The sequence below is a fragment of the Panthera onca genome, chromosome B1 (genome assembly GCF_046562875.1).
Source record: "Panthera onca isolate mPanOnc1 chromosome B1, mPanOnc1 haplotype 2, whole genome shotgun sequence".
In the NCBI taxonomy this organism is placed as follows: domain Eukaryota; kingdom Metazoa; phylum Chordata; class Mammalia; order Carnivora; family Felidae; genus Panthera; species Panthera onca.
Window position 1 is genome coordinate 5,155,330 of NC_138342.1, and position 22,358 is coordinate 5,177,687.

The 22,358-nt window shown below is 53.8% G+C and overlaps 1 protein-coding gene across 3 annotated transcripts in view; it reads left to right on the forward strand.

The window, feature by feature from the left end:
- The window catches only part of LOC132692732 (janus kinase and microtubule-interacting protein 1), a 249,392-nt gene that overhangs the window by 181,721 nt on the left and 45,313 nt on the right, over window positions 1-22,358 (forward strand). For 2 of the 3 annotated variants that reach the window (XM_060655463.3, XM_060655464.3), the window contains exons 12-13: window positions 865-992; window positions 5,769-8,793. In XM_060655463.3, coding sequence (XP_060511446.3) covers window positions 865-992; window positions 5,769-6,020 — 380 coding nt within the window. In that variant the 3' untranslated portion in view covers window positions 6,021-8,793. The remainder of the gene's footprint in view (window positions 1-864; window positions 993-5,768; window positions 8,794-22,358) is intronic. The other variant, XM_060655465.3, reaches the window with a different exon arrangement.

Genomic DNA, 22,358 nt, shown 5'->3' on the forward strand with positions numbered 1-22,358 from the left:
TTATCTTTTAAAGGAGGATAATATGACCTTTCTCAGGAGTGTCTTACTGACTGACCCAAAAAGAGAGATCTTTTCTCGGTCTTTGTCCGGTCAGGATGGGCCTGCCCCCTGTACTGTCGTGTCCTCCTAGCAGTCTGAGTTGGCATCTGTTTTCACAGTTGGAAGGGCATGAATTCCACTTGGCCCTTCATCTGCCACTAATTTGTGCAAGTGTCTTTCCTTCTGTGGCCTCAGCGTCCTCAGAAATGGGCTCGATTGATTGAGTTACTTGTTCCTTAAAGATTTCCAGAAGGCTACTGAGTACCAGACCCAGGGGGTGTATCTCAGAGTTTACAAAAGTGGGTCAGCTTGGGGCCCCTGGGTGGCTCAGTTGGTTAAGCGTCCGACTTCAGCTCAGGTCACGATCTCGCGGTCCGTGAGTTTGAGCCCCGCGTCGGGCTCTGGGCTGATGGCTCAGAGCCTGGAGCCTGCTTCCGATTCTGTGTCTCCCTCTCTCTCTGCCCCTCCCCCGTTCATGCTCTGTCTCTCTCTGTCTCAAAAATAAATAAACATTAAAAAAAAATTAAAAAAAAAATGGGTCAGCTTGCAGAGGTGGTGGTCCCTGTGTTGAACGAGCTGACATCCAAGGAAAGAAAGCTGATGAGGGCAGGTAGTTTTCTAGGATACCCACAGCCATGACGGGACCATCAGAAGGGTGTGGATAAGGCACTCAAGGGTTTGTGGGCATCCGAGAGGGCCTCTGTCATGGGTACGTGGGGATCTGGGAATGAAAGAGAATGGAAAAGCTTATTCCAAGGCTCAGAGACTTGTGATTTTTAGAGTAGATTTCTGGTCTGAGGCTTGACTGAAAATACTCTTTTCTAGCTCAGAAATACCTCCCGAAGCCCAAAACAGACAGTGTCATCATCCAAAGACCTTTGCATTCAGAGTCCTGGCCTGTTCCCGAGGCTGAGTGGCCAGCACAGAACACGGCTAGACCGGATTCACCAAAGGTGAGAGGACATCAGTCATCTAATTTCTTCGATAAACTTTTGTTTTTATCAAGACTGTAACACACATATGGAAAACGGCACAAATTGTAAGTGTACAGATCAATGAATTATCATGGAGTGACACCCCAAAAGCCATCACCAGGTTGAGAACTAGAAAAACGACCAGCACCACAGAAACCCCTTGGTTTCCCTTCCTAGTCTCTATCTATTATCTACCATTTAATTTGTGGTTTTGGTCAAGTCATGTGTTCGGTGTCTGGTTATTTTTCCCTGAGTGCTAGACATCATGTGTCAAAACCTAAAGGTATAATTTGGGGTTCTGCCTCATAGTGTATTGTCTTCATCCAGAGCGCGCTTCCTTTTGCTTGTGACAGGTGGCTAGGCAGGGCTCAGGCCATTCCTCACATCATAACCTGGTTCAGAGATGGTTTCAGTACTTACGAGTTCTGTTTTCCTTCCCGTTCACTCTCACTCCTTGGGCATAGCCTTTGGCGTCCTGACCAGAAGACTGTAGTGTTTACCAGCATCTTTTGCCCATGGCCCTTGTCAGTCCCATTAGCTGGGAAAAGCCTCGCTTAGCCTTCTGCATCACAACTGCCACTGTTACCGTAGGCTCTCACCTGGAGGGAAGTATGGCCTCCACGGCCATGCCAGTGACTCCCGGCTTCTCTCCTGTTTTCAGCTTTAGTCCCTCAGATCCTGCCCATCTCCGTAGCTCTCAGATGGTTTAAATAGAAGGTGTGCTCTGTTCTGTCCAGCTTTTCTAGTATTTACCAGAGGTTCAGTCCAAAATGTCCTAACCAAGTGGAGCCACAGCAGCCCCCTCTTTTCTCAGAGAGAACATATTTTACTGATGAGATGTGAAGTCTGACGGGCTTGAGTTCAAATCGCAACTGTAATTCAGCGTGATGTTGGGCAGAGGACTTACTATGTCTGTGTCTCTGCTTCCTCGTCTGTAACATGGGGATGATACTTCCAACTGCTAGTATGATCACAAAATCAGGTAAACAGGGCTGAATAAGTATGTGAACAAGAGAGATGCTCAGGAGAAAAAGAAAGTCGCCATTACTCAGGAGGAATCTGATCTTATTCTTAGCATTTCATCTCAGCCTATTGGTGATTTCCTTCCACCTGTCATTCGCGTGGCATCTCTCCTGCCTCCATGATTACATTAATTTTTTTATCTAAAAAATGGAGACAGTATTTACCTCTTAGAATTGTTAGGGCAGTTCAGTGAAAGCACACACATAACATGCTTGCTATACTGCTTGGTACATGAGAGGTGGTCAATAAATGACAGCTATTGTTACTGGCCTTCATTTATTTTTAAAATTTCATTTATTTATTTTTGAAAGAGAGAGAAAGAGAGAGAGAGAGAGAGAGAAAGCAAGTGGGGGGAGGGGCAGAGAGAGAGAATCCCAAACAGGCTCCACACTGTCAGCACAGAGCTGATGCGGGGCTCAATCTCTCGAATTGTGAGATCATGACCTGAGCCGAAATCAAACGTTGGATGCTTAACCAATTGAGCCACCCAGGCGCCCCTATTGGTGACCTTCTTAAACATTTTTTCCCCTGACTGGTGACTTTAATTTTAAATTACTCGTCTACAGGTTTATTACCTAAGAATGAGTACTTTTTTTTGTTTTTTTGTTTTTTTTCCCAGCTTTGGTCTTTTCCTAGGAAAATTTCCACTGACTTTTGACCTTTGGCCTGGATTATCCCAAGCAATAGAAGGCATTCTAGAAAAAGGAAACAGTACCAGCAAAGACAGAGGGGTCAATGCTCCTCAGGTGTCAGGGGCATTGCGGGCAGTTAAACGTGGCCGTGGCAGGAAGTAAGAAGGTGTAGAGAGGGGTCTTAGAGATCCCAGTGATGATGTTAAAAATTTTTTAATGTTTTGTTTATTTATTTATTCATTTTTGAAGGACACACAGAGAGAGAGTGTGTGTGTAAGCAGGGGAGGGACAGAGAGAGAGAGGGAGACACAGAATCCGAAGCAGGCTCCAGGCTCCGAGCTGTCAGCACACAGCCCGACATGGGGCTCGAACCCATGAACCGTGAGATCATGACCTGAGCTGAAGTCGGATGTTTAACCAACTGAGCCACCCAGGTGCCCCCCAGTGATGATGATGATGAGAGTAACAGTGGGAAAGAAGCCCCCCGCCCCCTTCCTGAATGCCTGCTCGCCGTGTGCAATGCACTGGCTCTTTCAGTCCTCACGAGGGGCTTACAAAATAGGTGTCAGAATTTGCCCCCTTTACCTGTGAGAAAAGACAAGGTGCAGAGGAGGTATATAGCCGACCCTGGGTCACGCAGTTCATAGGCAGCAGAGCTGGGGTCCCACCCAGGCAGCCTGGCTCTGGAGCTGGGGCTGCGGCCACTAAGTGGCCAGACGGTGAGAAGCCTTCACGGGAGGGATGGGAACAGTCTCTCCTGCCCCCTGCACGGCCCAGCCTGGAGTTCAGGGTGAGAAAAACCCCACGAGGGCGTGCGCTAGGTGGTGCTGGCCAGAAACTTGAGGAAACGGGCAGAGCATAAACTGAATGAATGAATGAATGAATGAACCAGAAGGTGCTCCAAGTTTCCGGATTGTTCTTTAGCTTTCTTCAGAGTCATTGCCACGCACATCGAATGCCACCATTAAACACGCTTCCTCTGTTGGACGCAGTTACAAATCCGCGGGATGTTGGCCTGACTCTGCAGCGAGATGGTGGGATGTCGGTACAGGCATTTTTGTTCCCCTGCTTTGCGAGCACCTGGCCCACAGGGGGCCCTCTCAAGGGCCTGTGGGACGCAGAATCAGAGCGAGGGGCTGGTGGGCTCTTTGTCTAGAAGGTCACGGGGCACCTGGTCCCCCCCCCACCCCACGCAGGCTGCATCCTGCTCTGCTGTGCAGGGTGTCAAGAAGCAGAGAGCCCATTGCCTTGTGGGACAACAGATTGCGAGCCATAGATCCGGGCTGGCTCGAGGGGAAGGGCTTCCTGTGGTGAAAATGAGTTTGTTAAATAACTACACTAGGGGATCAGTGACCTAGCAGCAAAACGAGGTCATTGTTGAAGGGCAGTAGCTAAATTTGTCACATGTCACAATTCTATTATTTTATGGTCGAGCTTAGAGAAAAAAAGAAAGAAAGCAGGGAGGGCCTGGAAATACACACAAATATCCCAAGAAGGCTGGTAAACCTTTGGTGATGGAGGCAATGTCTGTCCCTGTGTCACAGCCTGGTCATGCCACTGCCCCACTGAAGACCCTTCATCTGTCCTGTGTGTGACAGCCGGCTGTAGGGGTGAACGGTGCAGGCCCAGGGGTTGAGCAACCTGGGCTCAAATCCTGACTCTGCCTCCTGTTGGCTGTGTGGCCATAGGCAAGTCACTTAACCTCTCTGGGCCTCTGTTTCTTCATCTGTACAATGAGGTAATAATCCTAGTTGCCTCTTTGGGTTAAAGACGGAATGAATCAATATGTATACATTGCTTAGCATGATATCCGGCACATCATAGGAGCTCCAGAAATGTTCGCTGCCATAGGCTGAACCATAGGAGACATTGTACTACCTTCTCGCGACAGAATCTGCGGTTTCATGAGGTTTAAACTATTATCATTGACAAGTGCAGATTCCTTAAGTTGCTGGTTGCACGTTACTCTACATGCAATGACCTTCAGCTTTTAACAGCAGAATCCTGCTCCTTCTCGAAAGTCTGGCTCAGACACCGCCTCCTCCAGGAGGCCTTCCTGCCCCTCAATGTATGGTCAGTGCTCCCCTCCCGGGTGCTCCACTGACGGGTGCGTGGGCCTCTCTTCCGGCACTGATTCCGCAGTGGACCTGCACGTTTTTTGGCCTGCCTGTGCCGCTGGGTGGGGAGCACCCTGGGGGAGGGGCCGGTCCAGGCGGGGCACACGGGCCAGCGCCCGATGACCGGCATTTCCTCTCCTTCCTGGCTGTGCCTCTTTCTCAGCCATCAGTGGCACTGCGTGTGCCACGCCACCCACTGGTCACGGCCTCCCGAGGGCATGGGAGAAGTTTGCTCCCTTCTGCCCATCTGACTGCTGAGGCCCTCTGCCAGAGGACCGAGCAGAGACATAAGTAGGACTGACACTGCCCAGCATGGGGATCCTTCCTTCCGTCATTTGCGGGGAAGGTGCTTGATAACTGTGGGTGCTGGGCATGGAGGGCTGACATGCGTATGATAGGTAGGGGTGGAGCTCCAGAAAGAGTGGGTGGGGCTTTGAGGGCAGGTGGGCTTGGGTTCAGCAGCTGCATAGATTTAGGCGAGCTATTTAGGGTCTCTGAAACAGGCACCTGTTTCCCCATCGGTCATGCAGGCCTGATGACAGCCTGGTGGGAGGGCTCAGTGGAAACAGGTGAACCAGCTCGGTGGCAAGAGCCGTGGGCGGTGCCCGGCATGAGGTCGGCAGCCAGTCGACATCGATTGCCGCTTGATGGGACACTCGCCATCTCTCGTCCCTGTAAACAAGAAACGTCCCCGCTCTATGGGGACACCATCAGTGATTGTCCTGGCAGACACCTGCTGGATGACTTGGTGAGGGCCACCCCCCAGCCCCTGTTCCGCCCCTGCCGCACCGTGAAGGCATCGTGTGCCTCGTTGAGCTGTATAGGAGGACGTGAGCGGTGCAGGGGGAGCACTCGTGCCGGGCACACAAAGCCTCCGTAAATGTTCCTTCCTGTTGCCGTCTCTTCCCTGGATAAGTGTGGGATGAGGGGGCTTTTACGAACTTGGAGAGGCAGAGACCATTTCATTCTGCTCTTGCCTCCAGCTTCCCCTGCCCTCAGGGCCAACACCTGGTCCCGGAGCGTGTCCGTGTCCGGCTGCAGCCGCTGTGGAGCCCGAGTGCCCTGCGCGACGCCCGCGGGGAGAAGGCGGGCTGTCCTGTCCCGTCCTCCGAGCCGATGACCCCCCACCGCCCTCTGAGCTCCTGAGTCCTGCGAGGATCCTGGCTTTCCACAAAGAGCTCACACGAAGCATTCGCGGCAATGCCCAGGTCCATCAATCACTGCTGGAGTTATAAATTTAATAGAAGCTCTCACGCTCCGGGGCCATTTCATAGACTCCATAAATATTTGAAGCCGAGCCTTCAGACACGGCTTTAAGGAATTGGTAGCAATCAAAGCCCTCATTCGGTAGCAAGTGGTTTTGCCTCTGGCTCGGGGGTCTGTGCTGCTCGTCGGAGCTTGGGAGAAATACTCGACTGTGCCCGACACATTCCGAGAGCTTTGTCAAGGCAGCAAAGGGAATATTTACCGTACCAAAACCTATTGAATGACCGGTCCGGTGGTTCTCAACTGGGCATGATTTTTCCCGAACAGGGAAAAAATTGGCAACGTCCGGAGACATTTTCTATGGTCCTAACTCGGAAGCCGCTCCCGGCATCTAGTGGGTAGACGCCAGGGATGCTGTTAAATATCCCATGATGCACAAGGCAGTGTCCTACAACACAGGTAATCCAGCCCAGATGTCAACAGAGCCGGGGTTGGGAACCCCTGAACTGGTCTATCAGCTCCTAACATTGATAGCCACAGAGACCTGTGTTGTTATTTTCCTGCCCTTGGGGCCCCTCCCCATGTGTGAAAAGAGCTTTGTCTACTAGATGAAATGCTTGATTTAAGTAATTATATATTTTACATGTTAAGGCATTAAAACCCATCAGAACTTTCTAATAAGGCCCATTTGTTCAACCAACATTTGTTGACATCCAACGAATGCCAGGAAGTATAATGTGAGGGGGAGGGAGGTGAGCCAACTCTGGTCCCTGCCTCAGTTTGCTCACGGGGCAATGGGAGACACACGTATGAACCACGCACCGTGTAGCTCATTAAGAGTGCCGTGAAGCGTGGTGAGATGAAGGTAAGGGCCCTTTCTGCCCAGCCTCGGAAAATGGAGGTCATTCAGGAGGGGATGACTGAGCAGAGCCCCTGGGCCCACTGAAGTGTTCAACACACAGGTGAGGTAGGGAAGGGTGTTGCAGTCAAAGGGAACAGCACGTGCAAAGGCCCCGAGGCATGGAACTGAACTTTGTGCGTGTCATTAAAGACGTGTGCAAAGCAGCCCCTGGCCCAGCCAGCTACGAGGGGTTCCTGCCTCATCCCATCCTGCACCCCTCTCTTTCTCCCTGAGAATAGGACTTATGCCCTGACCTGGGTGTAGGACTCAGGAGTGAAGAAAATGCATCTATCCTGAGAGCAAGCCGCCCAACAAAAGAATCAAGGGGTCTTGCACCACTTATGCCCAGATCCTGTCCCCGGGCTCACCAATCAGAGACACCATCTCTGTCTCTGGAAAGGGACTGGTGAAGGGTTGAGGGAAAGGTCAGAGTTACCTGTCCGGTTCTGTTCCCCCCTGGAATGTCTTGTCACTTCGGGCCAAGGAGGTATCGGGACCAGAGACCTGGGGCTCCCGGGGCAGCAGGCAAACGTGTAGATTGTACTTTAATGCAGTTCAACTTTGAATATTGGCAAGTGCAGGGAGGTCCCATCTACCCTTCCCCTGGCCTCCCGTAACGTTCACACCTTATACGCCTGACCACACGGCAGTGACAGAAACCAACGGATTTATTTTGAGGGAACCCGGGGGAGCCATTGATTCGTAAGAAAAGCGGGGCCATCGAGCCAGCGACAACACACTGACCTGCCGCCACCGTGATGAACCCAAGGGGCTGCGTGATGGGTCATCACATCCATCCACCTGTCCGTGTGCTGATTTGCCAACGGACCCGCCCATCCGTTTGTTCAGTGCGCGTTCAGCGCTAACTGCCATGTGAGGCCAGGTCCCGGGAAGCAGGAACAAAGAAGATGCAGTCGGTCCTTATCCCCCAGGACCTCCTGGCAACCGTGCGTCCCCATCAGGTGCTCAAGGAACCCCCGATGTGGGAAAACACTGTTGTAACTACAGCCATTCCGGCCACCAACGCCAGCCACGGAATTGCCAGCCGTGTGGCGTCCTATACAGCTGGTCCCTCACGTCGGCGTGGGACCTCTCTTTGGGTGCTGTCTCCACCTTCATTTTGGGACAACGCCGTCAGCTTTGGGCACTGGGGCTACGAGGAAGAGGAGGGATGAGCCAGGTGAGGCCGGGCAACAGCCAGCCGAACCTCACTGCTAAGCCGGCCGGATGCTCTCGAGGCCACCCCTGATCTCCAGGACACTCTCCCCGGGTTCGGGGGCCCTGCCGCCTGTCACGTGAGCGCTTCGCCTCCCGCTTCTCACAGCCTGGGCCTCGGCGGAGAGGCGACTGGGGAAAATCCATTAAAGGAAGCCAAGGCAATCTTTGTAGCATAACACGGTGATTCCATAATAAATCATCTTCAAAGCCAGAAACCACTTATTAACCGGCCTGGGGCTGGCACTTCCTGTCGCCTCAAGCCGGGTCGTTGTTTGGGGCTGTGACTCCCCGGTGGTGCATTTGCGATGGCGGATGAAGGACTCTGGCATTTTCTTCACCTCCACCATAGACCCCAGCCCTGGGAAGGGGCCACCCCCTCGCTGGGCCCGATGTGGCCAGCGCCCAGTCTGGTCAGATGCCCCCGGGGTGGAGGCTGCACCAGCTGGGGCGGCAGAGTGGGGTCAGGCAGGAACCCGGCACGCAGAAGCTGGGGTCAGGCCGCCCCCCACACCGGGAACCGCGCTGTGAGTGACCCGAGGCCTCCGGGGAGCGGCCAGATGGACCAGCCCGGCTGCCGCGGCAGAAAACAATTTGTCAGAGGGCTGTCAATAAGCAGCCACGGTGACCTTCTTTGGGACTGCCTGTCCAGGCTCTGCAGAACGGAAGCCCTGAGCCCGAGCGAGGTAATGCACTCCCCCCACCCCACTCCTGCAAAAGGGCCCCACCCGGGCTCTTAAGCAAATCAGATGAGAGTGTTGGCCTGGCCCGTGGCCAAGCTGCAGGGAATGTTAGTGCGTGTCTCTCCCGGCCGCCTGATTCATTGTCCTGCCCTCCGGGGAGGCATTTTCCTCTAGTGGAAGAGGTTCTGCTCAGCAGACACTTCCTGGGGCACCTGCTGGGGCGGGTGAAGGGCCGGGAGCTGGGTCACAGGGGCCTCGTTCCAGGTTTCCATCCTTCAGGCCCCTGGCGGGCAGATGTGCAGGCAGACCAAGACCTCTGGCATGGGCCGGGTGCAGCGGGGCGAACGCCGGGCCCGGGGGCACAGAGCCGCTTAAGCAGCGAAGGGTCAGCAAGGACTTCCCGGAGGAAGTGCCAACTGTGACGGGTCCTGGAGATGAGCAGGGGTCAGCCCCGGAGGGAGGCGGCAGCCACGTGTGCAAAGGCCTGGGGTGCAGTCGGGGGGCGGGTAGGAAGCAGGGTGGACCTACTTGTCTTTCTGTAACCCTGGGGTCGAAGTTGCCAGAAGGCAGGTGCTGCCTTTTTCTGCAATCGTGCTGTGATTCTCTCGTTTTATTGAACATATGCATTTGGTAGAAGTAAGACATTTTCATTCTTCAAAATCTGGAAGGCGCAGAAGTGTGCACAGGGCCAGCTTCTTCCTTTTCCTCTCCCTTCCCCAGGGGCCAACAGGTCCCAGTTTCTTTTTTTTTTTTTTGTAAGTTTATTTATTTTTGAGGCGGGGGATGATCGGAGGAGGGGCAGACAGGGAGGGAGAGAGAATCCCAACCAGGCTGTGAGCTGTCAGCTCAGAGCCCAGCAGGGCTTGAACCCACAAACCGTGAGATCATGACCTGAGCCGACGTAAAGAGTCAGACGCTTAACTGGCTGAGCCCCCCAGGCGCCCCGAGGTGCCAAGGAGGGATTTCTTACGAATCCCTCTGGAGATGCTGGCATGCTGTAAGCGGTGGCCCGGGCACGCGCACATCTGTGTCCCGAGGGAGGCGCTCTGTACCGTCCTGCCCCCGGGGCCTTTCCATCGACTCTATCTTGGTGTCCGTGCTGCATCAGAACATACGTTTCACCTTCGTGTTTCAACAGTTGCGTTGTTTTCCACGTGTGGTTTCTACTGTCCTCTTCCGACGGACGTCTGCGTCGTTTTTGATCTGTTGCAGTTCAAGCCGGTGCCGTGGTGCAAATGCTCGCACATACACCTGGCTCGAAGCACAGCCTACTGCCCGCCCCCCTCCCCACCCCGGGGAGGTCCCACTTGCAAGGCTCGGGGGTCCTGGCTGCCCGCAGCCCTGCCATGTTCTTCCAATTCAGCATCTCCCTTCCAGCCCCTACCGTGTGCCCGGCGTGGTTGGAGGTGGTGAGCTAGACAGAGGGGGCCCTCGCCCTCACCGGGGAGCTCCTGAGTGGGGACGTGAGAGTTTGTAAGCAGGTGTTTCCTTCCTGACCCAATGAGGGACCGTCTGGGTTTCCGTCCTGCAGATGCTCACGGCCTGGGTGGGACGCGATGTGTGGTGGGAGTGACCTCAGGGCTGGGGAGCTGGGATCTGGCCACCGGAGACGGATGACGACAAGGCTGCAGGCAGCTAGAGGCAGCGGGGAGCAGAGAAGGTGGCGTTCGGGCTGAGCCATGAGGGGCGATACGGTCCCCAGAGCAGAGCTGGTGGCCTGGGTGGGGCCGGCAGGAAGGGACCTAGGGCTTCTGAGCCACGCTGTGCGCTGGGCTCCGTGCTCGGTGGCTGGCACCCCAGGCCCCAGGGTCGACGCCCGGCAGGGGCCTAGGAAGCCGGAGGCGGCCGGAGGGCCCCAGGCAAACGACCCCACGCAGCAGGTGGTGCCGACACCTGCATCCACAGCCCCGGAGGCTGGGTTTCCTCCTGTAAAAAGGAAGTGGCATCACTCTGAACACAGTCTCACCGCACCGGAGCCTTGCCGGGGTCTGCTGTCTGTGACACACGCCCCGTCCCTGCACGCCCCTCTTTCCCTCCCTTTAGCGCTGGCGCTCAGGAGCTCGGCCCACACCCTGCTTCAGCTCACTTCTCTGTGCCTCAGTTTTCTCATCTGTCAAATGGGGATGCCTGCCTCCCAGGGAGGGTCTGAGGGACCAGTGAGTTCACACACCCCGAGCGCTGAGAAAAGGCCCTCGAGCACCGTGGCGAGTACGGACGTCGGTCCGATGTGTTGTCTCTGCACCGGATTTTTGAAAACCAGAAAGGATAAGAGTCCTGGGAGGCAGAGCAGGAGAGAGGGCGGCCTGGTGACGCGGCCCAGCCAGTGCTCAGGACCGAAAGCTGATTGGGGGTGGGGGGCAGGTGGCCAAAGAGACCGGAATGCGGTCTCACTGCCGCTTGGGCCCCGCGTGTGGTGACGCAGCAGAGCTTTCCGGGGCCGCAGCAGACCGGCTTGTAAATTTAGTCCCGAAAGCAGCCACCCAGTCCCCGCGGGCTGAGGCCTTGCACTGGCCCTCGCCACCCCAGCGCGAAGCTGTGCACCCCCTCCGGGGTCTCTGGGCCTTTATTGCTCTGCCTTCCCAGAGAGCGGAGGGTCTCCTTGCCGGGATCCATCCGGAGACGGCCAGGGGCAGCTGACTTCCTTCCATTTCCTGAAAGTCCCTGTTTATTTATCTGGCACAGTGCTCACTTCTGCTGCTCGAGTGTGTCCTTTTTCTTCCTTTGGACCCTTTTAAAACTAACAAATCTAACATGGGCCGTAGAAGCTCAGAGAGAGAGAGAGAGCTAGTCTACTTCAGCCACAACCCCGGCTCTGCTCCCCAGCAACCGCATGACCTTGAGCAAGCTACTTAACCTCTCTGTGCCTCTGTCTCCTTCCCCGGAAAAGGATGCAAATAACAGAATCCACCTCAGAGAGTGTATTCTGGAAGGACTGCCTAGAGGCTAGGAGCCTGATCCTTAGCTGTTGGCGGTGTTGATGGTTTCCCAAAGCACAGCCTGTCAGCACCCCTTCACCTAGAAAGCCAGCAGCCGCTGTCAGGCAGAGGAAGCACTTCACCAACAAAGAACTTACTGTGTGGCGTGTGAAATGACTTCCCGGGCTCCCCCTTCCCCCTTCGAGCCCGTGGGAGCAGCTCCATGATGGATCAGGGCCGGCTCCAGCCTCGAGTTCTGCTTGCCTGCCAGCCGTGGCCTCTCTGTATGGCCTCGGGCAAGTTTAGCGCCTCTGGGCCTCAGTGTTCTTATCTGTAAAATGGGGACACTTACACTTACAAAGTCCAGAGTGCCCTCACTGTGTAAGCTATGATGATTTCTGCTGTCATTAAATTCGTCACCTGCGCAAGTCAGGGGACAGTCTCAAGCTGCCCGTTGCGGGAGTCAACAGCACACAGCGCCCCTGATCTGTCATCAACCTGGGCACGGCGCCCCTGTGGCTCCAGGCCGGCGCCGTGTCTCTGGACCTTCTCGCTGTCCAGCCTGCGAGGGAAGGGCTTCATGCCCATTTTGAAGCTGAGAAAACTGAGGCCCAGACTGCTAGAGCCAGGATTTGAGTCCCCGTCTGTAGGGCTCTGACCCTGAAATCAGCTTTCTTTCCAACCGGGCGCGCAGGTCCTCACGACTGTACCCTTGTAACCCACCCCCCCTGCATGCTGCATGTGTTACTGTCTGCTTCTAGGGAGTTAGACCTAAAATAAAAGACATAGATACGAGAAAAAGAATGTGTGTTGCAGAAGCATGAAACCTTAGGGTCAAATCATAGGTGAAGAGGGAGTAGGACAGAATAATTATTCTGGGCCCTGAGGCTATGGGTAGGTACCCATAGCCATACCCATACCCAACTGAATGGAAAAGTGAGTTCTGAGCTTCCTGGTAGCCGAGGCAAAAAGGGGAGTGGCATGGGCTGTCCCGCACTGACTTTCCAATAAAAGGAAACAGGTTTGGAGAACGTTTCTTGCAGCTCTGAGCCCGGAGGGCAGGCCTCCTGAGGGTCTCTAGACTGCGGCCAGGACAAATGGCAACTCGTGTCACTGGTGACACGCCTCCACAACCTTGGGGAGGGAAGGTGCCTCTAGCTGAAGCCGTGCCCTGCCTCCCCCTTGGCCACGCCAGGCTTTGTGGGGTTCTCACGGCTCCCTGGGCTGAGCAGTGTAAGTTGCCCTTTAGGGATGCGACCCGTGGAGAAGCTTCGGCCGTGTTCTACGTCTACTCTGCTTGTGGGGCACAGAACTCCCTGCCATCCTCCAAAGCCCTTCCCCTCTGTGGCAGTGCCCAGCTCAGGGGGCTCCACGCTGGATTTCCTGCCAGGAGCCAATCCCCCTCCCGTCCTCCCCGTCCACACACACACACACACACACACACACACACACACGCAGCAATTCTCTCCTCAGCTATAAATCTCAGCTAAGTGCTCTCCTGGGCTCCCGGACCCACTGGGGCTGAGCTTCGGGACCAGCAGCTCTGTCTGCTGGGGCTGGGACGCAGGTGCAAGGCTGGGGGGTGGGGAGAGGGGTGCGTGGAGGGGGAGCTGGGCTCTCACTGCCTCCAGATGCTGCTGCTTCCCTCGTCCCCATCTCCAGGACGGGGGTGCCCTGGGGTTTGCCTCATGCTGGGCCAGACCCAAGAACTTATCTCTTCCACCAACACACACAAGGGGAAGCCTGCAGACAGAAGCTGGTGGGTTCAGTCCCAGTGGCCTCGAGTAGCCAACCCCCCCCCCCCATCGTTAACCATGGTTCGTTATTGGGTATGAGCCGTTACTGCGGGCCTGTTGTGTTTTTGCTGTCCTGGCCAGGGGCAAAAAGCATCTGGCCAGGGGCAAAAAGAGGTGAAATCCAGCCTTACCCTCTCCTTGCCAAGTGCCTGTCTGAAGAGACCAAGGCCACTGATTCCTCCCTTTACCCCCAAGTAGGCTGAGCCCTGCGTCCTCAGTCCTGTGTCAGGAGCTTAAGGGCTCCTCTGCCCCAGCGCCAAGCTGAGGGGAGAGACAGAGCACTGGACCCGGAGCCAAGGGGCCTGGGTCCACTCCCAGGGCTGCTTCCCGATACATGCGTGTGCCCAGGTGAGTCACTTACCTTCTCTGTGCTCATTGGCCGAAGCGTCGCTATTACAGCATCGTAAACCAGCCCGAGTTCAGCCTCCTGGAACGTGGATTCTCACACTCTCGGGTCTGCAGGTTGACTTGGCTGCGGCCAGTCAGGCTGGGTTCGGGCCGGCTCCCCCTGCCACCGTGTCCTCCTTGGGATTCTCAGAATCCCTCCTCCGGCCACCTGGGCCTGGTCCTCCGCGGCACGGAGGAGGGCGCACAGAGCAGCGAAGCCTCTTGACCCCTCTGCTCAGAACAGTCAAAATGAGTCGCGGGAACAGGTTGAACATCCACAGGGTGAGGAAATACGCCCCCCTGCCCCCTCCCCCGAGTTACAAGCTCACGCGGCAGGCGGACGAACCGGTCAGAAACCCCAACCCGCCACCCCCTCGCGGCAGGACTTGAGCGCGTCCTGTGTGGTTCAGCGGTCAGGGCGGGAGGTGACCAGCTGTGCAGAGTGGCCGTCACAGGGGACAGCGGTGACTTTGTGTCCACTGCCTTCCTCCTCTGCCGTTCTTTGAATATCTTTGTGTTGACATAAACTGTTTTGAGCAAATCCAAAATTCACCAGGCACATCCATGTGCCCCAAGCGGAGTGAGGGGTGGAGGGCCCCCTGGTGCACACAGCCCCGCTTGTGGGCCGCAGTGTCCCCGCTGGAGGGCCTGCCCGGCTGTTCCCACCTCCGACCGGCTCCTTCCTGCCCAGTCTGCCTCCTGGCAACGCTTGGCTTTCCTTCCGGTCTGCCAAACGGATCTGAACCGAGACATCCAGAAGAGGAAAACAGAATCAAGTCCTCAGAGGGGCCAGGAGACTTTATCTCTTGCACTGGATCTTTTAGGAAGCTGGGAATATTTTCCCCACGGCCTCCTGGGGTGGCCAGGGCCGGCTGCCCGCCGTCCCAGGTCAGCTGGGGTGGGGTCACCGGGCCGAGCGGCCTGGGAGCAGGGACCCCTGGCCTCGCTGCTTTCTGGACAGATGTCACCACGCCTGTGTGTTTAGTCCTACTCTGTGTCCAACCATCAGAGGTGCTCTGGCTCGTTGCCGGCTTCGCTAGGATTCTGAGGCGTGAGCTCGCCGGCTTCCGGCAGCTTGCTTCAGGAAATCAGCGCGGCAGGGAAAGCCGGAAAGCTTAACTTCCGTTCTCCTTCTCTCTCTCTCCTTCTTGCTCCTCTGTGCATGTGCACATGGGTGTGCGTGTGTGCATATGTGTGTGCGTGGGTGCTCAGATACTCAGAATACATCCAGGACCCGACCACTTGTTACCAACCCCAACAAGGACCGGTTGTCCTGCGGACATACTCCCAGTGCCTGAAACAGTGACCGGCACACGCTGGGGACTCCGTGTTTGTGGAACGAATGCGTGAGTCGGTGGGCTTCAGCTTCCCATTCCAGTTTGCCCTACTTCTTAATCCTCGCCCTCCCCTGTCCATCCCTGGGTGCAGGTGGCTCTGCTGTACTGTGGCTAGGACAGTCATCTGGTGTGACTATTTCATGCTATGTGGTGAATGGCTGCTAGTGTCGAGGGACATTGGCATTTTGTGAAGATGCTCATCTGAACAGAGAAACTCATTGGCATCATTTTGGAAAACACTGTTTTTACGAGAAAATACAAGCACTCAGAAAGGAGACAGAATAACAAAAGGAGCCTCTACGTAGACGTCAGTCAGCTTCAATGGTGGTTTGTTCCAGAACAATCTCGTTTCATCTGTACAGCACCCACTTCTCACATGTATTACTTTCAAGTAAAACTAGACAGTTTATCACTGAATTCATAAATATTTTACAAAGCCATCATACCTCAAATAAACGATCCCTTGATTTCATCAAACACCCAGTCAGTCTTCAAGTTGCCAATTGTCTTATCAGTTAATAGGTAAAATTGGTTTTTTGCAGTTTGTTGGGATCAGGATCTGGATAAGGTCCTTAAACTGTGATTTCCCGGTGTGTCTTTTTTTGTGGTAACATTTAGCATTTTAAACAATAAGTATTCCATGTCCGCCATCCGTCTCCGGAACTTTCTCATCTTCCCAAACTGAAGCTCTGTCTCCGTGAAATACCCCCTCCCCCCACCCCATCGCCTCCCCAGCCCCCGGCACCCGCCATCTGCTTTCTGTCCACGAACCTGACTACTCTGGGGACGTCCGATAAATGGAGTCGTACCGTGTTTGCGCTTTTGTGGCCGTGTCTGCAAGGTTCATCCATGTTGTCGCGTGTGGTAGGATGCCCTTCCTCTTCAAGGATGAGTCACGTTCTGCTGGGTGGACATATTGTGTTTGTCCATTCTTCCATCAATGGACACTTGCGGGATTGTTTTTAAACTCTTCTCATCTTAGTTTTCTTGGAATGTGCTGTTGGCGGAAGCAGGTGGCTTGTCCTTCAGTCTCCCACACAGGCTCTTGCCGGTGGTGTCCCCGCGGTGCTGTGTCCTTGTGTGTGTCCTCGAATTGGCCCCTGGACCTGGAGGTCAGGTAGGGTCCAGGCTCAGCTGGGCTTTGCCCTTAGACTCTTACAGGTAGGATCGTGCTCTTCCTTCCGGAGGGCGTGTGTCTGGCTGCCTCTCCTTGCGTGCTGTTGGCACCCGCCACTGCCCGGGACCCAGGTTCATGGACTCATTACTGGTTACAAACCGATAAGTCGCGTCATTCCTTTATGTGCGTGCTGGGACCCCTCTACGAGGAATTTCCCCTTGCCTGCTGTCTAGCTATTCGGTACATTTGGTTTTTATCTACCTCCGAAGTTTGCAAACTGTAGGAGTGCTCACGCACTCATTAACTCATTCATTCACTCAGTCACTCACTCATTAACTAACTCACTCATTCATTCACTCATTCATTATTAATTCATTCATTACTCGGTCACTCATTCGTTAACTCACTCGTTCACAAACTCATTCACTCAGTCACTCACTCATTCACCCATTCGTTCATTAACTCACTCATTCAAAACTCATTCATTCACTCATTCACTTAGTCACTCATTTGTTAACTTACTCATTCACTCACTCACCCACACATTCATTCATTCACTCACTCACCCACTCATTCATTCATGAGCTCACCCACTCATTAACTCACTCACCCTCACACTCATTCATTAACTCACTCATTCATCAACTCACTAGCTCACTCATTCCCTCACTCACTAACTCATTCATTAACTTCCTCATTGACGAACTCATTCACTCACACACTCACTCACTTCCCAACTTTTGCCGACTGCCTGCTCTGGGTGCTTGCTGAGGGTAGAAAGATAAGGCACTGTCCCTGGGTGATCACACACTCGAAGAAGATAACAGAATAACAGACGACCAGGATAACAGAAGTATTAAGGTCCCATGGGTGCACAGGGCTGGGGAGACTGGAAGAAGTGCTTTAGTGGCAAATCTGACTCCTGTCATCTTGGGCCAGGATTAGCGGATGGTGACGGTCAGCTGGCTGACGTGGGTTCCTGCTGGCCTGGCTGACAGCTCACACTTTGACACTTTCGAAGTTTGAGTTTTTAAAGCTGGAATGCACATAAACCACCCTGACATCAGCTCCCAGAGGGACAGATCAGCTGGCATTCCTCAGGGTGGTTCCCATCCCCTGGAATCAGAGGAGCCTTGGGTTAGAGCCTGGACACAACTGCATGCAGGGGCCTCAGTGGCAGTGACCAGGACCTCAGAGGACACACAGGAGGAATCTGCTTCGCACGGGAGTCAGCAGCTGTCAGATGAGGGAGGCCCAGGGCTGGGGTGTGGGGGCACTGTCCTCCACAGGCTGTCAGACGAGGGAGGCCCAGGGCTGGGGTGTGGGGGGCCTGGCCTCCACAGGCTGTCAGACGAGGGAGGCCCAGGGCTGGGGTGTGGGGGGCCTGGCCTCCACAGGCTGTCAGACGAGGGAGGCCCACGGCTGGGGTGTGGGGGGGGCCTGGCCTCCACAGGCTGTCAGACGAGGGAGGCCCAGGGCTGGGGTGTGGGGGGACTGACCTCCACAGACCCCGCTGCCCCTACTGACCTGTAGTCATGTGGCTCCTTAGGTCTTTTCCTACAGGCAACTTCTTATTCCATCCGTCTGTCTCCCCTGGCTGCACTTACCTACTCCAGGGAGCAGGGAGGTGATGGACATTGAGTTCCTCCCCCATGTCTGCACCCCGAAAGAGGGCTTGACCACAGAACTCTCCAGCTGGTAGACTTTGGGTCAACAGGAAACGAAGGCCAAGTCTTGGAGGCTACATAGTTCAGCTCCTTTGTCTCACACCCCAGAAGGAAAGAGGCAACATCCCCAAGTGGGTGATTGAAGAGTGAGTGAGTGCGTTTGCTGTTGGGGGGAGGGGGAGGGGTGAGGAGAGCGAGAGCAGGAAGTCATTACCACCCGAGGGCTGCAGATGAGGACAAGGTGCTGCTACCCCAGAAGATGGAGAGAGCTACCCTGCCATTGCCCAAGCTTTTGATGGGACAGAGAATAAATTCCGGAACCTTCTGTCTTCCCTCTCTCCAGACGCCTGCCTGCATCTCTCATTGGCAAGGAGCCAAGGGAAACGTTATTCTTGAGGTCAACTCCTGGGGTCATCCTTAAAGGTGGGTCTCTTGGGTTCATCCTTCAGGGTCAGCCTCCTGGAGCCCAGAGAATGGGGCCAGGAAGGCAGAATAACCAGCAGAGTATATGAAAACACAGCAGGAGGTTCAGCTGACCAAGGTTAATCAGAGCCTATGTGCATAGTAGATACTGAACAAAAATTTGAATTTCCCACCATGATTCATAGGAGCCACTGAGATGGAGAAAGAGAGGCTGGTAAGGAGTCAGGAGGCCTGGGTGGGTCCGAGCTGTGGGTCTCCTTGGGCGGGCAGTTTCAGAACACTCTGGAGCTTGCTTTGCTCGTTAGGCTACTCGTGTGAGTCACCGAATATACAGATGCTCAGTTCTCGCGGCCAAGAAGCACGTCTCTGAACCCACGCAGGGTTGTCCCTTCCCCAGAGCTCTGTCTGAGGCTGATCGAACCCTAGGGAAGAGAACGTAGAGGAAGGTAACGTGAGTCTTCGGGTTTGGCCTCAGCTGGGACCTGGGCACCAGCAGCCGGCTCGGCCCCTCGCGAATCCAGGGGACAAGCTGGATCACAAATGACACCAGAGGGAAGATTAAGATGTCATGCCTTTTCCGGGCTGTCGAAACAGAGTGTTGCTTACTAAGGGGACCCTCCACTCTCTGCTTTGGCTCCCTTACGCAGTGGGGGCTGGGGGCTCCAATGACCCCGGGAGATCCTCCTGTTCACCAGAAAGGCTTCAACATTCTCAGCCCAGAGCACCTCGTCATACACACTCAAGTGATGGAGTCTTTTATCGAGATTTGTTTTGTAAATCTGAGAACAGGCTGTGGGGCCACTTGGGCCTGGGTGGGAACTCCAGCCACACCATTTACCAGCCGTGGGGCCCTGGGCAGGTGTCTTACTAGGTTTTCATAAGGAGTCGGTGAATCAAGGCAGAGCAGCCCTTCCCAGACGCGACCCCCCAGGCACTCAGCTTCCAGCCTCAGTTTCCCGCTGCACAGATGAGCCTGGTCCCTGCTGCTTGTCCCAGATCCATATCCCCGCCAGGCCGTGTGCTCTTCAAGGGTGTGGGCCCACCCTGCTCATCTCTTCATCCTCCACCCCTGCAAGCCCTAGGAGGGTGGAGACACTTCCTCCACTGGGGCCTGGGGGCTTCCAGAAGATTCTCCCGGGTATTAACCAGGCTGTGGCCTTTGCTCACCCGTCAGGGGAGGGGAGGATGTGCCGAGCGGCTCTGGGTCGTAACTTCTGCCTCAATGTCGGCCCCATCTGTCATTCCCATTCATTCACTCCCTCATTCACTCCCCAAGCACTTCCTTAGTGCCTGAGGGAGATATAGCCAATAGCCATAGAAACAGGCCAGGGTTATGGGGGCAACAAAGGGGAACCCTGGACAAGATAAGAACCCAGCCTCTTACAGGCTGTCCACTGTGATTGTCCAGGGAACAGATGAGGGATCTGGACACCAGTGGCATTGGTGACTACAGCACGGGTCTTCTGACTTCCTGTCCAGAGCTGTGTCCCATCGGCTAGGGACACAGCATGTCGGAGGTTTCTGTGGGAGGGATATGGGAGCTCGGGGATTGCCTGAGCCACCTCCCGAAGGCTCATGTCTGCCCAAGACCACACAGCACGGGTGAGAGGTGGAGGCCTGCTTTACCCTGACTCCTCACAAGGGATCTGGAAAGGACACCACATACCTCCATGCTATCCCAGTTCCACCTGTCGGTGCTTGGACACCAAGCCCAAAGGTGCATCCCCAGTAAAATTCAAAAACTAAAGGGGAGGACCCCCAAAATAAGACCCCTCCTGGGGAAACTTAGAGCCTATCCACAGAGTGAATGTAAAGAGACAAAATCATTAAAATATTGCCAGGTTCTGTTGTGTTCAGAACGGTTTTAGGGAGGGCGTGGCCACTTTAAGGAGGAGCCTACCGTGGGGGGCGGGGGGGAGAGGGGGTCCAGATATCCCAGAAAAAGCTGCTGCTGTGAGGAAAGAGGCCGAGCATCCCTGAGCATCTCTTGTGGCTCAGGCTGGGAGCCTTCCTGGTTGCCCAAAAAAACAGAATAACATCATAGCCTTTGAAATAAGCCCAGTGCCTAACTAAGCCTGACAGAGCAGATACTCCGAGACATAATTTAAGTCACATTTTTTCCTGCTTGTAAGAGTTAATATATGCTTTCTTGGGTAAACTTAGAAAATATAAAAAACTAAACAAAAGTGCATGGAATCTCATCATTAAGAGGGGTCCACTTTCAGCACTTGGACATTTACCCTTATTCGGCCAGACTTTTTACAAGTTGCGATCGCACTGTGTATAACGATGTGTAGTAGCATTTCCCGGTCAACAATGTGTTATTGTCGTGTGATTTCACAGGGGCAGGAGACCTGCTGCTTAAGGTAATGGAGTCTGGAGCGTTTACTAGCTGTGGACAAGTTGACTGAATTCCCCTGGGCCTTCATTTCCTCGAATGCAATATAAATAAGCATAGTGTGTATCTCGCCTGCTCATTGGAGCAAAGAACTAAATATGTAACGTGCTTAGAACAGAGCCTGACACATAGCAAGTTCTAAGTATTTGGTAGTGTTACTATTCTTAGTAAGATTATTTAAGACACACCAGCTACTTACTTTATTCATTCATGCAATAACCATTGCCTCACACCTGCTGTGTGCCCAGTACTCTTCCTAACAATTAAGGATACCTATGTCTACAACACAGTAGACAAGACCTCTGCCCTTAAGGGTCTAAACACGTGCCCAACACAAGCAACCACTCTGAGCACCTTCTCTGTGTGACTGCACGAGTGCTGAACGTTTTCCAAAGCCTTCTCACACATGGTGCCATATTTCTTTCTGTCCTTCTTTTTTCTTCCAAGTCTTTATTTAAATTTCAGTTGGTGTAATATTAGTTTCCGGTGTAGAATTTAGTGATTCAGCAATTCTGTGCATCACCCAGTGCTCATCACAATAAGTGCCCTCCTGAATTCCCATCTATTTCGCCCATCCCCCGTTAACCTATCCACCACCCCCCTCTGGTGACCACCGGTTTGTTCTCTATAGTTAAGAGTCTGTTTCTTGCTTTCTTTCTCCTTTCCCCACTATGTTTGTTTGTTTTGTTTCTTAAATTCCCCATATGAGTGAAATCATATGGTATTTGTCTTTCTCTGATTGACTTACTTGGCTTAGCGTAATATGTTCTAGCTCCATCCATATGTCATTGTAAATGGCAAGATTCCATTCTTTTTTTTTTTTTTTTGGCTGAGTAATAGTCCATTGTATATATACACCACCTCTTCCTTATCCATTCATCCATCAATGGACATTTGGGCTCCTTGCATACTTTGGCTATTGTTGATAGCGCTGCTATAAACATTGGGGTGCATGCGCCCCTTCAAATCGGTATTTTTGTACCCTTTGGGTAGATAGCTAGTAGTGCAACTGCTGGGTGGTAAGGTAGTTCTATTTTTAACTTTGTGAGAAGCTTCTACACTGTTCTCCAGAGTGGCTGTGCCGGTTTGCATTCCCACCAACAGTGCAAAAGGGTTCCCCTTTCTCCACCTCCTTGCCAACATCTGTTGTTTCTTGTGTCGTTGATTGTAGCCATTCTGACAGGTGTGAGGTGATGTCTCGTTGTAGTTTTGATTTTTATTTCCCTGATGATGAGTGATGTTGAGCATCTTTTCAGGTGTCTATTGGCGATCTGGATGTCTTCTTTGGAAAAGTGTCTGTTCATGTCTTCTGCCCATTTCTTCACTGGATTATTTGTTTTTTGGGTGTTGAGTTTGATAAGTGTTTTATAGATTTTGGATACTGACCCTTTATCAGAAATGTCATTTGCAAATATCTTCTCCCATTCCGTCGGTCGCCTTTTAGTTTTGTTGATCATGTTGCCTCACTTAATCTCTATAATGATGCCAAGAAATTAGTATTGTCTCCCATTTCACAGGTGTTGACACT